The 14,040-nt window shown below is 44.5% G+C and overlaps 1 protein-coding gene and 1 non-coding gene across 3 annotated transcripts in view; both read left to right on the top strand.

Moving 5' to 3' along the window:
* Positions 1-699: 699 nt before the first annotated feature.
* cct6a (chaperonin containing TCP1, subunit 6A (zeta 1)) overlaps positions 700-14,040 on the top strand; it is a 58,757-nt gene continuing 45,416 nt past the window's right edge. The window contains exons 1-5 of one of the 2 annotated variants that reach the window (XM_069884890.1): positions 700-933; positions 1,954-2,017; positions 3,901-4,035; positions 7,000-7,173; positions 12,751-12,854. In XM_069884890.1, the coding sequence (XP_069740991.1) occupies positions 797-933; positions 1,954-2,017; positions 3,901-4,035; positions 7,000-7,173; positions 12,751-12,854 (614 nt within the window). In that variant the 5' untranslated portion in view covers positions 700-796. The remainder of the gene's footprint in view (positions 934-1,953; positions 2,018-3,900; positions 4,036-6,999; positions 7,174-12,750; positions 12,855-14,040) is intronic. The other variant, XM_069884891.1, reaches the window with a different exon arrangement.
* Positions 7,500-7,626, top strand: LOC138737843 (small nucleolar RNA SNORA15). The gene has a single exon (XR_011341274.1). It is a non-coding gene; the product is annotated as a small nucleolar RNA SNORA15 (small nucleolar RNA).

Here is a 14,040-nt window from a genome sequence, read left to right as displayed (position 1 = left end):
GAGATAGGGTGGGAAGAGGTGTAGCTGTGGTAGTGAGACATTGAGGCATCAAGTGCCTTTGCAAAGACAATTAAAATTGCTTTGGGAAAGAACTTCAAAAGTCCAAATGGAACAGAATGTTGATCATGTTCCAGTGCCAGCTGCTGTTGCTCAACTGAACTCTCCCTCTCTGCAAAGAATCATATGTTTCTCTCTCTCTCTGCTTGCAAAACCACAGGACCCTTCTTCAGCTCCAGACCCAGTCTTTGATGGAGGGGGTTGGAGGGGGATGGAGGGGGTTTGAGGGTGTGGGATGGAGGAGGGTGAGGGGGTTGGAGGAGGTGAGGGGGTCCGGAAGACCAGCAGAACACCACGGCGAGCGCGAGCCGCGAGTGTTGCGACGTCCGGCCGCCAGGGGCTGCAGAGGCATCTGGTTGCCACGGGCGCGGGAAATTGCAGCCCTCTAGCGACGCGGAAGAACCTTCGCATGAGGCTTCCAGCGCCTTCCAGAATGTTCGCCGAATCCATCGCGAGAATGATGGGCGCTTGTTAGACTACCGACCCCTCTGATTGATCGTGACGTGCACCATTTAAATGGTGAGTAAGAAGCATTTAACCAATGAGCACAGCGGAGGCCGGATTTCCTCCAGTCAAACACGCTTCCTCACAATGGAGCCGCTGCTGATTGACGTGCAAACTAACCATTCAGAGAGCAGCTTGCCGGCGATTCAGCCAATGGTGGAGGGAGCCCGGTGCTGCGGCCTCAGTCACGCTCGGGACGCTGCCTGGAGCTGGAGTGGATTTTCTGGCGGTCGGCATGTCTGCGATCAAGGCGTTAAACCCTAAAGCCGAGGTGGCGAGAGCCCAGGCTGCGTTGGCTGTCAATATTAGCGCTGCCCGGGGGCTGCAGGATGTGCTGAGGACCAACCTTGGGCCGAAAGGCACCATGAAAATGTAGGTATCGTCCGCTGGGAGGGGGAGGGGGATGGGGGGGGGAGGATGGGGGGGGGAGGGGGGGGAGGGGGGGGAGAGGGAGGGGGAGAGAGGGGGAGAGAGGGGGAGAGAGGGGGAGAGAGGGGGAGAGAGGGGGAGAGAGGGGGAGAGAGGGGGAGAGAGGGGGAGGGAGGGGGAGGGAGGGGGAGGGAGGGGGGGGAGAGGGGGGGGAATTTAGTGGGGAAGGGACAGGAGGGGATGAGGGATGGAAGGAGTGGGAGAGGGTGGGCATGTAGGATAGGGTGAATGGGAAGGGTGGGAGGGGTACAGCAGGAGAGGTGAGGAGATGGGAAGAGGGAGGAGAGGAGGGGTAGGAGGGATATGTGAGAGGTGAAGGAAAGGGGAGGGAAGATGGGAGGAGATGTTGGCATGGAAGGGAGATGGGAATGGGAGGTAGAGGGGAAGAGTGGGTTGGAGGGAGGGAAAGTGCAGGGAGGAGAGGGGGTGTGGGGGAGAGAGGGAAGGAGAGGTGAGTTGCTGGAGGGGAGGAACAAGGAGAAATTGGGAGGGTAGAATGGGTGATGGAATGAGGTGGAAATGGTGAGGCAGTGAAGAATTGGGATGTGGGAAGGATGGTGTGAGGGAGGCAGAGGCAATTTGAGAGGTGGGAAGGGGCTGAGTTTGGGTTTTGGGTTGACTGGCACAGGTTAGTGCTGGAATGGAAGGAGGCCTGGCGGGATACAGGATCATTATGGAGAAAGGTGAGCTTTTGATACTCGAATGTTGAGCAAACAACGAGAAATTGGAGGATTTGGTGCGTCAGGGCGTCCAGAAATTTTGCCTGATGGTTAATGATGCTTCTCATTTGTGTTTGCTTGTGATTCAATTACAGTTCGGGCAAATTCAAATAGCCTTTAATTCTGAGCTGTCTCTTGACTTTCGGTTGTCAAATACTCCTGCACATAATTGTTCTTGGCTTGTACAGAGTGACCCAACTGTAGTTTTACATGATACTTTGTTAGTTATGAATTCTTTCCTCAGGTTGGTATCTGGTGCTGGAGATATCAAGCTTACCAAAGATGGTAATGTTCTGTTACAAGAAATGGTAAGTGTTACGTTGACCTGCACCAAATGAGGCGATTGTATGTAAATTATTTTTTCCAGAGTGACAAGTGATTGGTATTATTCCAACTAGTCAAACCTTGTGGTGGGGAGAGGGGTGTAGTGGTTTGATAGATGAGTGACTGAAGCAAATGTAGAAGTTAAAGAATGTTCAGTAAATGGGACTGCAAGTGAGAAAGGCCTAACAGGTAAGGCAGTTAAACTCAGCAAGGACTGGAATTCCAATGGACTGGAATATTGTAGTTATACAGAGCATGGTAAAGGGAAGGGCAAGGCATTCAGCTGAATGTTCTGGTAAACAAAGCAAACGGTGGTGTCTAACGAACACAACTGCCTGGTAGTCTCCTGCCCACCAAACTGATATCATTGTACCTCAACACCATTTTGTCTCGCTTGGTCCATTCCCTTCCCACCTACATCTGGGACACCTCACATTCTCTCCATGAACTGCCATGTAAGTTCAGTCACTGAACTCTTTCATCTCACATAAGGAAGGCCTCCAGGCTCTCATAACCAGCCTCCCTCTTCTATCACCCTCTTCTGCCTGGTGGACACTAGTAACTTCTAAGTCAAAGGTACAGCTATGGGTACTCACAGGGTCCTCGTTTTGCCAGTCTTTTCATTGGATATGAGGAAGAGTCTGAGCTGCATCTTATCTTTCGAAGAAGTGTCAAGATGATTGAAGGTAAGGTTATAGATATTGTTTACCTGGACTTTAACAAATCCTTTTGAGGTCCATGGTAGGCTGGTGAGAACATTGGATCCCATGGAATCCAGGGTGTTTGGGATGGGAGAGGGAGTCATGGCAGGTAGTTTTTCCAGATTGATAGTGATGTGCCACAGGAGACAGTGCTGGGTCCATTGTAGTGTCAGCTGTTCATGATTTGGATAAAAAGTTTTAGTACACTTACAGATTACACCAATATTGTAGTGGACAGAAAATAGTTGCCTTAACATTACAATAGGATCTAGATAAACTGAAAATAGGCCAAGAAATGGCAGATAGAACAGGAGGGCAGAGATTTAAAGGGGACCTGAGAGTTCCTTTATTACACAGGACGGTTGATATATGGAAGAAGCTGTCAGAGGAGGTGGGTCCTCTGACAGCATTTAAAAGACACTTGGAAAGGAAGGTTGAAAAGGATGTGGCCCAAATGCAGGCAAGAAGGACAACAGGAAGTTATTTTGGTAAGCATGGGTGAGTTGGGCCAAAGGGCCTGTGCTGTACAACTAAATTAGTACCTAACTTACTAAGTCACTGGGCTAAAACTTTGCTTTTATCAGTGTGTACGCTCAAAAAGTGGCTGGGTATTTAATGTGTGAAATTTAGTAAAATGATGTGGCCTGCCTTCTGGGTAAAATGTGTTAATCTTGACCAGGCCTTTGGCCTGGTTTTGTCATCCTTGGTCCCTCCATACTTTTTAACTTCCCTGACCTGCCTGTGGTAGCATGACTTCATTGCTCTTCTGAATGGTTGAATTCAGTGATGAGGCCAGTCTTGATAAGTCCTTGGATGGTGTAGTATCGAGGCCTTGCCCTGAGAGTACCCGGAAGAAGTTTTAATGGAAGGTAGATGTGGGGATGGACCTTTTTGCCAGTGAATATAATTTTGCATCCAAATTAAAATTAATGACACTTCAGATCCCACACTGACTTGCTTTGGGTTCTAAGTGACCCTTGTATTGGATCCTAGGAAGACTGGACAGCACTCTTGGACCTCGGAGAAGTCCAGCCTGGTGCTCTCCATTTTATCCCTTGAGTTTTGGATGCAATTCACTTAATTTGAAACTTAATTGAATTGATTTGAATTGATATCAGTTGGGGTTAAGATACAAAATACATTTTAAGATGCCAATTCCTTTACAGCAAATACAGCATCCAACTGCGTCTTTAATAGCTAAAGTTGCTACAGCTCAGGATGATATGACTGGAGACGGCACCACATCTAATGTACTTATTATTGGTGAGCTGCTGAAACAAGCTGATCTCTACATTTCAGAGGTATTACTCATTATTTAAAATTTAGTCAATTAATATACTATCCTGTTCAAGAGCATGCGGCTTGTATCTCAGATGGCCCGAATCCGAAGGCAGCAGACTACTTTAGTTTGTAGAAAACTGATTCAACATATTTGAAAGCTAGAACAACAATGATGATTCTTGTGTGTGGAATAATCCCATAAGATATAGGAGCCATCGAGCCTACTTTGCCATTCCCTCACTCAGACCCCATTCCCCTGCTTCTCCCTGTAACCTTCAGATAACTATAAGTCTCTACCTTAAATGCACCCAATGTCTTGTCCTCCACCGCTGCTTGAAATAGCAAACTCCAGAGGTTCACCACTCTGGCTAAAGAAATAACTCTGCAGCGCTGTTGTAAATGGGGGTCTTTTGTGCAAGTTGTGCACTCGTGTGCAAGACTCCCCAACTATGGAAAACAACTTTCTCACATCTGCTCAGTCCAGGCCTTTCATCATTCAAAATAATTATTATTTGCAATGACCACAAGATACAGAGCCTAATTTTGCCTGTCAGGCCATCGAGTTTGCGCTGCCATTTGAATTCCTATCTTCTCGCCATAACCTTTTACACCCTTGCTAATCAAGAACCTATCCAACTTAGCTTTAAATATACTCTATGTTCTAGCTGAAGAAATTCCTGCTCATCTCTGCTCTAAACTCTGAGGCTGTGCTATCTGGTCCTGGACTCTCACCCAACTGGAACATCTGAATTCTTTCCCAATGAGAAAATGGCCTATTCCTTTATTCCTTCTCCCAGTGTCTTCAATCTTGGCCAAAGTGGTGACTCTCTGTCTGCCTTATGGTAGACAAAAGTTAAAGAATTTAATGTATGTTACTTTCTAAATGTAGTGTTATGTGACAACAATGGAACCTTTAAACTTACAAATCCACTGAAACTTACAAGTCCACTGATTTCATTATTGTTCCTGAATAACTGGAAATTAATCAGAAAATAGAATGGTATCAGAACAACAATCTTTCTGCCAAGAAACTGGTTGATTTTAGGAAGGGGAGTCCACACCTATCCATGTTGATGGGACAGAGGTGGAGAGAGTTATAACCTACCAGGTATTTTTAGTGAAAAGTTTACAGACTGGGAGCATCACAGCCTAGTTTTGGTAATGTAAATGTCAGAAATGCAGCAAGTAGCGCACGTTGTCAGATCCGTCATTGGCTCTTGCCTCGCATCCATTGAAGGCATCTATGCGAGGAGTTGCTTCAAGAAGACAGTCAACTTCATAAAGGATCCCATAACTTTTTTTTCCCTTGCCTGTTATTGATAGCTATCATTTTTTTTAAAAAGCAGCATTATAAGAGTCCATGTGAAAGTGAGCATTGTAGAAATTGATAGGTTATAAAATATTCCAGTTCACATATTGCTAACACCGTCATCACTGTAATAGAGGGCTGAGGGAGGGAAACATATGACTGAAATAAGAATACAAGAAGCTTGAATATAGGAGCAGAAATTGGCCATTGAAGACTGGGCAGTTTAACTTTGTATCCGAGTTCATGGTTTATCCACATTCTTACTGAATTGTTTATTCTTCATGAGAAGAATTTCTTTGAACTAAATGATTTTAACTGACTTATGATCCTATTGCATAATGACTATTTCACACTTGAGCAAAGTTGTCAATTGTGCGATAGTTTGCCAAAATGCATCAAAGCTGTTCATCTTGGAGGAGAGCGAAAATGGAGGAAATTCAAGAGATTGGGTTTGTGTAGGTGTGAAATACCCAAACTGGAGAAATATAGGGTTGAGGATTTGATTATGAATAAAAAAAGGTATTTTTAAGACCTTTATTTGCAATAATTTTGCTTCTTTTGAACAATTGGTGGTAAAATTTAACTTGGCTAATACTTTTTTTTAGCTATTTACTAATTAGACATTTGTTCAGTCTCAGATGCCTGACTTTCCGGCAATCCTCGAGGCGAACATCCTTGATACAGTTTGATTTACCACTTTCTCATAAAGGCTTAATATTTCTTGTTTATAATAATTTTCTTGATTTAAGAATAGCCTCATTAGTTAAACTCAAGAATGATTGGAAACAGGATATGAATCTTTCATTCTCAGATGACGTGTGGGACTCTATTTATTTTCTGATTAATTCAACCTCCCTTTGAGCACCACACTGTTTGTTGTAATTTAAAGTGGTTCATCGAGTGCATGTCTAAAGTTAAATGGTCTCGTTTTTATTCATATATAATCCTCTATGTGACAAATATAAAATTGGTGCTGCTTCTTTTGGTTCATGTGTTCTGGAAACATTTTGGAAACAAGTTTTTAAAACATTATCGGTGATTCTCAGGTTCAAATTGGATCCTTGCCCTTTAATTGCTCAATTCAAAACTGAGTTTTATCCTTCATTGATAGCCAGGCATTCCATTTTAATTAAATGGAAGGACAATATTCCACCTACACAATGGTTAAATGATATTTTGTTTTAAGTTTAGAAAAAAGTAGATGTATCATCAAAGATTCAAATAGTCATTTATGGACTATTATAATCTTAAGAATTAGGGTTGTTCTGAAACTTTGGTGCTGTGCTGTCCATTTCCAACTTGTTCTTGATTCCTATACATTAACTTTTAACTTTGCATTGTGGAGGGGGAAGTTTAATTTTTTTTTTTCCTTATTTTGTGTTTGGTTAAATTATATTTAATGTGATTGTGCTCTAGATTTTTTATTATGAATAAGTTTTTATAATAATTTTTGCTTTCGATGGAGCACAATATGTAATTACTGTTTAATTATTTATAATGTAGACAACAATAAGAATATTTTAAAAAGATTTGACTATGGAGAGCTGTAGAAAATTTTGAAAACAAGAATACAATTTTAAAAATGAACCATGACTAATTTACCAAACATGATCTGGTTTTGCAAAATGTATAGTATTCTGAAAATTAATTTTCACAAGATAACTTTTCTCTTCAGGGTTTGCATCCCAGAATTGTAACTGAAGGGTTTGAAGCAGCGAAAGAGAAGGCTCTGGAAATGCTGGAGCAGGTGAAAATATCCAAAGAAATGGGTAGAGAGACTCTTATCAATGTTGCCAGGACATCGTTACGCACAAAAGTCCACAACGAATTGGCAGCGGTCTTGACAGAGGTATATGCACACTTAAAACTCAGCTTACTTTTTCCTTCCACCCCTTTTAGTTTTTGATATTTTAAAAATGTTAGGACTGTTCAATTATTTTAACAGTTTAATCTAGGTAATGTTTACCTAGGTTACAGAAATTTTGATCCTAGTCAACTTAAACGTTGTTGGTCCCATATGTCATGAAATTGTGGGATTCTTGCTACAACTTTACATTTTGTAATGGTGCTGGATGTTTAAGGTATTGTTGCTATTGAAGAGGATTTTGTCATGGTAGGTTGTTTTCACACATAAATGGCATTGAATAGATGAGCAGTTGGATGTTAGCTCACAGTGCATGACTGAATTCTGCATTAGCTTTTCTATAGTTAAAGCAGTCAGACATCATGCTAAATTACTTTCACCTTGATTCAAATTGATGCTTTGTCCTGTCACAGCAGCATTCAAATGGTGAGCACAAGATTTTACAGCATCGTTTTTTTTTTTTAAATCTTGCATATGCAATAGTCTTGCAGTCGATGTAGAAATTGATGCTCTGTTGCTCAAAATTTATAAAAGTTGAGGTATTGCAGTAATGTCACTGGCAGAATATAATTCCTATTTAGTTTCATTCATTTACTGGATATAGATGTTGCTGGCAACACCAGTCTTTTGTGGTCCATTTCTAATTCTCTTTGAAGGTGCTGGTGAGCTGTAGTGTTCAAGCCTGTGATGGTCCTTTTGGTGAAGATATTCTTAACAAAGTTGTTTGGCAGGTAGTTTAGTGTTGGCACCCAATGTCAATGAAGAAGCTGGAATTTCCATATTATTTGGCCAGTGGATTGTCTTTGGAAGATGGGAGGAAAAGTTGTGCTTGGGGAAACTGATGCGTTCAAAGAGAGTATCTCCAAACTCCTCTGAGCTCTAGATGTCAAAATGGATCCCAAATTGCATGAACTATGAGATATACAGCTCTAACTGCTGCACTGTCGTGACACACAACTTAATGATGCAGTTTTGGCAAGATGGTATCTTTTTTAAAAAAAATTAAAAATTTTTTGTTGCCTACTTGTCTTTTTACACCAGGGGTGTCAAACTCAAATTCACGGAGGGCCAAAATTAAAAACTTGGACTAAGTCGAGGGCCGAACTAAATATTTAGTGAAAATTTTCAACAACATCTGCATGTTTTCTCTTCTTTCAACATATGTAATGTTAAACTTTTTCTTATTAAAATAAATGTTTAATAATAGTTTTGGATAAACTCTTTCATTGTCATTGTCCCATTTCCTTTAGCGTTCTGAAACCGTGCACATGACGAGTCAATGAGGGATGATTAAAGCAGTGGTCTTCAAACTTTTTCTTCCCAACCACAGACCACCTTAAGCAATCCCTTACTAATCACAGAGCACCAATGGCACAGGGACGCGAGTGGAAAGGAAAAGGTTGAGAACTGTTGTATTGTGGTAACTCCACATCTGATTAGGTTAATTGTTAGGCAAGTGGTCAGAGAAGGACCCCACCCCAAGAAAGGCTTAAATCACAGGAACAAAATAAGCTTCCGTCTCACTGCTCCCAATCTTACACACAGTCCTGATGTGGAATGTGGGGTCGGAGCTCCATGTTCACCCGAGTTCAGGTGCTGTCTGTGTGGAGTTTGTACGCTCTCCCCTTGTCTTGGACCAACAGGTCGGTCGCCTGACGAAGGCACGCGAACCCCCCGTTGAAACGCCGGCGTCCGGGGCGGTGGAGGAATTGGCTGAGAAGAGCGCGTTGCTCCCACCCCCCCCCCCCTCCCATGGTTGGAGAGGGATAAAACTGCGATCTCACGGCGCCGGGCTCGTCTCCAACAAAAGGAGCGGGAGGCAGGGTCCGCCGCGCACGGAGCGAGGGGGAAGGCATCGCCAACGAGACGTTTGGTCCGGCGTCGCCGCTGAAGCGCAGACCCAGCGAGGGTGGTCCCCAACTCCAGCCGCGTCTGTGTGTCCGGGAGCCGGGCGGGCTGAGTGCAACGCTCCGATCCCCGGGATTTGGGACTCTGAGATCCCTCCACACCTCCGGCGTCTTCATTTTCACCTTCAGTGTGCATGCGCTATACTGGCGCGGCGGCCAGCGGGCCAACTCTAATATATATTTAATATGATCTTGCGGGCCAAATATAATTATATCACGGGACAAATTTGGCCTGCGGGCCAGAGGTTGACGTGTGTTTTACACTACATATTGAACAAAATTTGGTGCCCTAGCCTGATGCTTGAGGGATACGCTGGCCCATGAATTATAGACTATAAAAGAGTATAATTCTGCTGGAATTTCTGTTTGTGTGGTAAACCACTATATTTGGCTGTGTTAGTACTTGTTATTAGTGCACTTGGACACCCCACCCCTTGTTGACTGTGCCTCTGGCTCCTCCCACAGACCTCTGAATAATGGTGACTGTGTCACAGTTCCTGGCTCAGTCCAAGACATTTGAACAGCATGGACGTACCTCCATTCTGTTAATAAAAGCCTATACAACTTCTAGTCTTTTGAAGCAATTGACAGTGTATCTATTTTATTATCGTCTTTTTTAATAATGGAACAGATTTTGAAGCCGGAAAAGCTGGAACCTGACCCACAATCACCTGATGTATCCAACAGCTTTGAACTCTGGCTGTGTTGCTTTGAAGTGTTCCTGCAGGCCTCTACTATAGTTTGATCGGAGATCAACAGACTATGTCCTATGTTCCCAGATCAGGCCCCTGGTATATCTGGTATATTTGATGATCAGGGATGAAGAGTCATACCCAGAGGCGATGAAAATACTGAAAAGCAAGTACTTGAGGAAGGTAAATGAAGTCCACGCTAGGCACCACCTGATCACCCGAAAACAGCAACCTGGCGAATTGAGTGCTGAGTACCTTTGGGTCCCTGCAAGCTCTCAGGCAGGTCTGAGGCTGCAAGGCCTTAATGGGTGTGGTGAACACAGAGGCTTGATCAGAGACAATTGCGTCGCATGCATCAGGTCCAGCGATACCCGGCAGAGTGTTGGAACAGGGAACTTATAGAGGGAAGTCGAGCTAGTAGACATACGAGAGGTGGTCCTCTGAAATATGGACGCCTAACCAGCCAACAATGTGGCCGTATTGTGGTTAAAGCAGCACCACCATTTTTGGACATGGGAGGGCTGCAAACCTGCAGAATGCTGCCACATCTCACCAGCAACCTGACCACAACCTCTGTACTCTTCAAGCACCAAAAGTGCTACTTATGCAGCCTGCAGAAGTCTAGAAAGCACTCCCCAGCGAAAGACGCGATTTGCACTAGCTTGGAAAGAAAGGGACTCATGCAAAGATGTGTAAATCCAAGTCACCCTCTAAACCCAGCACTACTGCATGGGGACTGCCATCATGGCCGCCACCATCTTCTCAACCCAGCAGCACTGGATGGGGCCGCCATCTTGGAATCGAACTCTTCACTGCATTTGGAGTCTGACAGCAATTCAGCGCTGGCTTCCATCCCGCTGGATCAAGGTACCCCTCACCAACTCGCCAGATTGATGATGGACATCGAGGTAAATGGTCAAAAGATGAACTGCCTGCTTGATAATGGGAGCATGGAGAGCTTCATTTGCCCCGACACAGTGCAGCGTTACTCTCTCGTGGTAAGGCCAGTAAGCCACAAAGTCTCTATGGCCTCGAAGTCCTATATGGCAGATGTTCGCGGCTACTGTTAGTAACTGATTGTGTGAGGCACAGACTGCAAAGATTTTAAACTTGTGATGCCACAGCTCTGTGCTGCTGGGGCTGGACTTTAAATGCCACCTTAAAATTGTGACAATGGGGTTCCCCACCCCTGCTGTCTATCTAATAGTCTTTAAATCACCCACTGTACTTCACCTGTAAAAACCTCCCAGCCTTGCCTCCCACCATTTCCAGCCAGTAACCCGCAGATTGCCTACTGCACACAACCTGAGGCCTTTCAACCCTCAGAATCACCACTCCACCGCTGTTTGCTAACCTCACCCCTGACTGTAAACGCATTGCCACCAAAAATAGGTGATACACTGCTGGGGTCAGGGCCTTTATTAGATTGGAGATGTGGTGACTACTGAATGAGGGATCATTGAAGCCAGCGCCAGCCCCTGGAAAGCCTTAGTGGTGGTGGTAAAGAGAAACACAGAATGATAATTGACTACAATCAGACCATTAATAGATATACACAGCGGGATGCCTACTCTCTTCCCTGCATATCTGACGTAGTAAATCAAATCGCTCAATGTTAGGTATTCTCCACTATTGATTTAAAGTTGGCACACTACCACCTGTCCAGAGGACCGCCAATATACTGCCTTTGAGGCAGATGGCTGCCTCTACCATTTCCTGAAGGTTCCCTTCAGCGTCACCAATGGGGTCTCGGTCTTCCAGTGGGAGATGGACTGAATGAATGGTAAACCAGTACAAACTGCAGGTCACATTCGCATATCTGGACAATGTCACCATTTGTGGTCATGACCTGTAGGATCATGATGCCAATCCCAAAATTTCTCCAGACCGCCAAACTCCTTAACCTTTACATGCAATAAGGATAAATGTGTATTTTGCACAACCCGTCTTGGTTGTATTGTGGAGGATGGAGTCTTTGACCCTGATCTGGATCGCGTGCCCCCTCTTTTGGAACTCCCCCTTTCCCCACAGCCTCAATGCTCTGAAAGGGTGCCTGGGCAGCTTCTCCTACTGTGCCCAGTGAGCCTCCAACTATGGCCTGTCCCTCGTCAAATCTACCTTTTTTTCCCCTGACATCAGAGGCCCGTGCGGCCTTCATTTTGATCAAGGAGGACGTTGCCAAGGCCGTGATGCATGCTGTGGGCGAATCTACCCCATTTTAGGTGGAGAGTGATGTGTACGACTTTTCCCTGGCTGCCACCCTTAACTAGGCAGGCAGACCGTAGCCGCCTTTTCTTGCAGCTTCCAAGGCCCCAAAATTTGACACTCCTATCGAGAAGGAGACATTGTTGACAGTATGGCACTGGAGACACTACCTCATCAGCAAACGATTTACCTTGCTGATTGACTAAAGTGCAATTGCTTTCATGTTCAACAATCAACAACAAGGTAAAAATCAAAAACTATAAGATATTGAGGTGAAGAATCAAACTTTACACCTACAATTATCCAGCCCTTTTAATTCAAATGAGAGGGTGCATTTATCAATAGTTACTGGTTACTCTCTCATTGTCAGGATCCTTGGCATGTTGAATGTCTACTTTGGAATGCTGAACTTTGGAAATAGACTTTGGAACTTGTGATATGCTGAACATAGGGACAAGTTGCTTCATTTCCTGAGGAGTTGCAAGTAGCATGGAAATGCTATGATTTTTCCTAAGCTTGGTTGTATAATATGTGGATTGGTGCCATCTTTGTACAATTCTAATACAAATTCAATTATCAGCAAAGAATCTTTAACCAATTATCTCATGATCTTTAAGCAGATGCCATATTCCGGTAATATCTTATTTGATACTTGGAAAGAATTCATGGTTTAAGTCTTTCAATATATTTTGCGATTGCTATAATTCTAACATTGTAATGGTACTTAAACTAACTGCAAGTATTTTGATCACTTGTAGGCTGTGGTCGATGCTGTTCTCACAGTGAAGAAACCAAACGAGCCAATTGATCTCTTCATGGTTGAAATTATGGAGATGAAACACAAAACCGAGAGCGACACACAGTGAGTATTAATGACAAAGTAGATTGCTGCAGTGGTACGTTACATGTGTTGATTTACTACCTGGTGTCAGACGACTAATGTGAAAAACTTGTTAAAACAAAATCTGAACCCAAATTTTATGTGTGGTATTGGGTGGCTGTAAATTGTAAGTTATCTTGTAGCTTTCAGTAGAAGGTAGTGTGATTAACTTTTGGTTTTAAAAAAAAAAAATGATGCCAGAGAAACTCAGCAGGTCACACACTGCATACTTTGTATAGTAAAGAAAAAGATAAATAACTATTGTTTGGGCCTGAGCCCTTCAAGGTATGAGCAATATGTAGGCAGGTACCTGAATAAAATGGCATGGAGAGGAAAACGTCCACAGGCATGTCATAGATGAATATGGGAGGGAGGGTGTTCTGGGGACAGTGAGGGGGGGACGCAGTGGGGAGCTGGAGAAGCTGGGGGGGGGGGAGATGGCAGGCGGGGACATCAGAAGAGAGCTATTGCAGACAAGGGAGGTCTGGAGATTTGGGTAGAGGGAGATGAGAGGATTCGAGGACCAGGGAGGTGGGATGAAAGTGGGGGGGGGGGTTTAAAGTAGAAGGGGATTGAGCAGTGAGAGGTGTGAGGGGAAGGGCAAGGAGTGATGGTGGGGGAAGGAGCCTGTGGATCTAGCGGCGGAGGAATCCAAGGTGCCAGCCTGAGGAGGCTGAGGTTGATGTGGGAATTGGTGAGGAAGTCGGTGTGGATGGAGGGTCAGTTAGGGTCAGGACCAGGGAAAGCGGCTGCATACACTGAGGCATTGAGGGCTCCAATACACAGACGGCTGGGACTGAGGTATACTGCGGAGGCATCTGGAGCAACAGTCTGCGGGAGGCAGGGGCCAAGGTGGAAACCAACACTGGATATACCAGGAGCTCCAACCTGTAGATGCTGGGACTGGGATGAGAGTTTGACTGTGGGTGGCTGGGTCCAAGACAAGAGATGGAGGTGTCAGGAGCTCTGGCTGGCGGGCTTTAGTATGTGGGTAGCTGGGGCCGAGGTAAAAACTTGTCTCGGAGATCACAGGCTCCAGTCTCTAGAGAGGTGAGCTTTTGAACCTTTTGCCAGGCAAATGAAGAAGAGTTGAAGGCATGGATTGGTGGAGGATGAAGTGTGCAGGAGAGGTCAGTGACAGGCCATTCATAAGCGAGGTCCTCTGGTG

The sequence above is a fragment of the Narcine bancroftii genome, chromosome 6, assembly GCF_036971445.1.
Source record: "Narcine bancroftii isolate sNarBan1 chromosome 6, sNarBan1.hap1, whole genome shotgun sequence".
Classification (NCBI taxonomy): Eukaryota; Metazoa; Chordata; class Chondrichthyes; order Torpediniformes; family Narcinidae; genus Narcine; species Narcine bancroftii.
The sequence above is the reverse complement of the archived record's forward strand: the minus strand, read 5'-3'. Positions and strand labels throughout refer to the sequence as shown.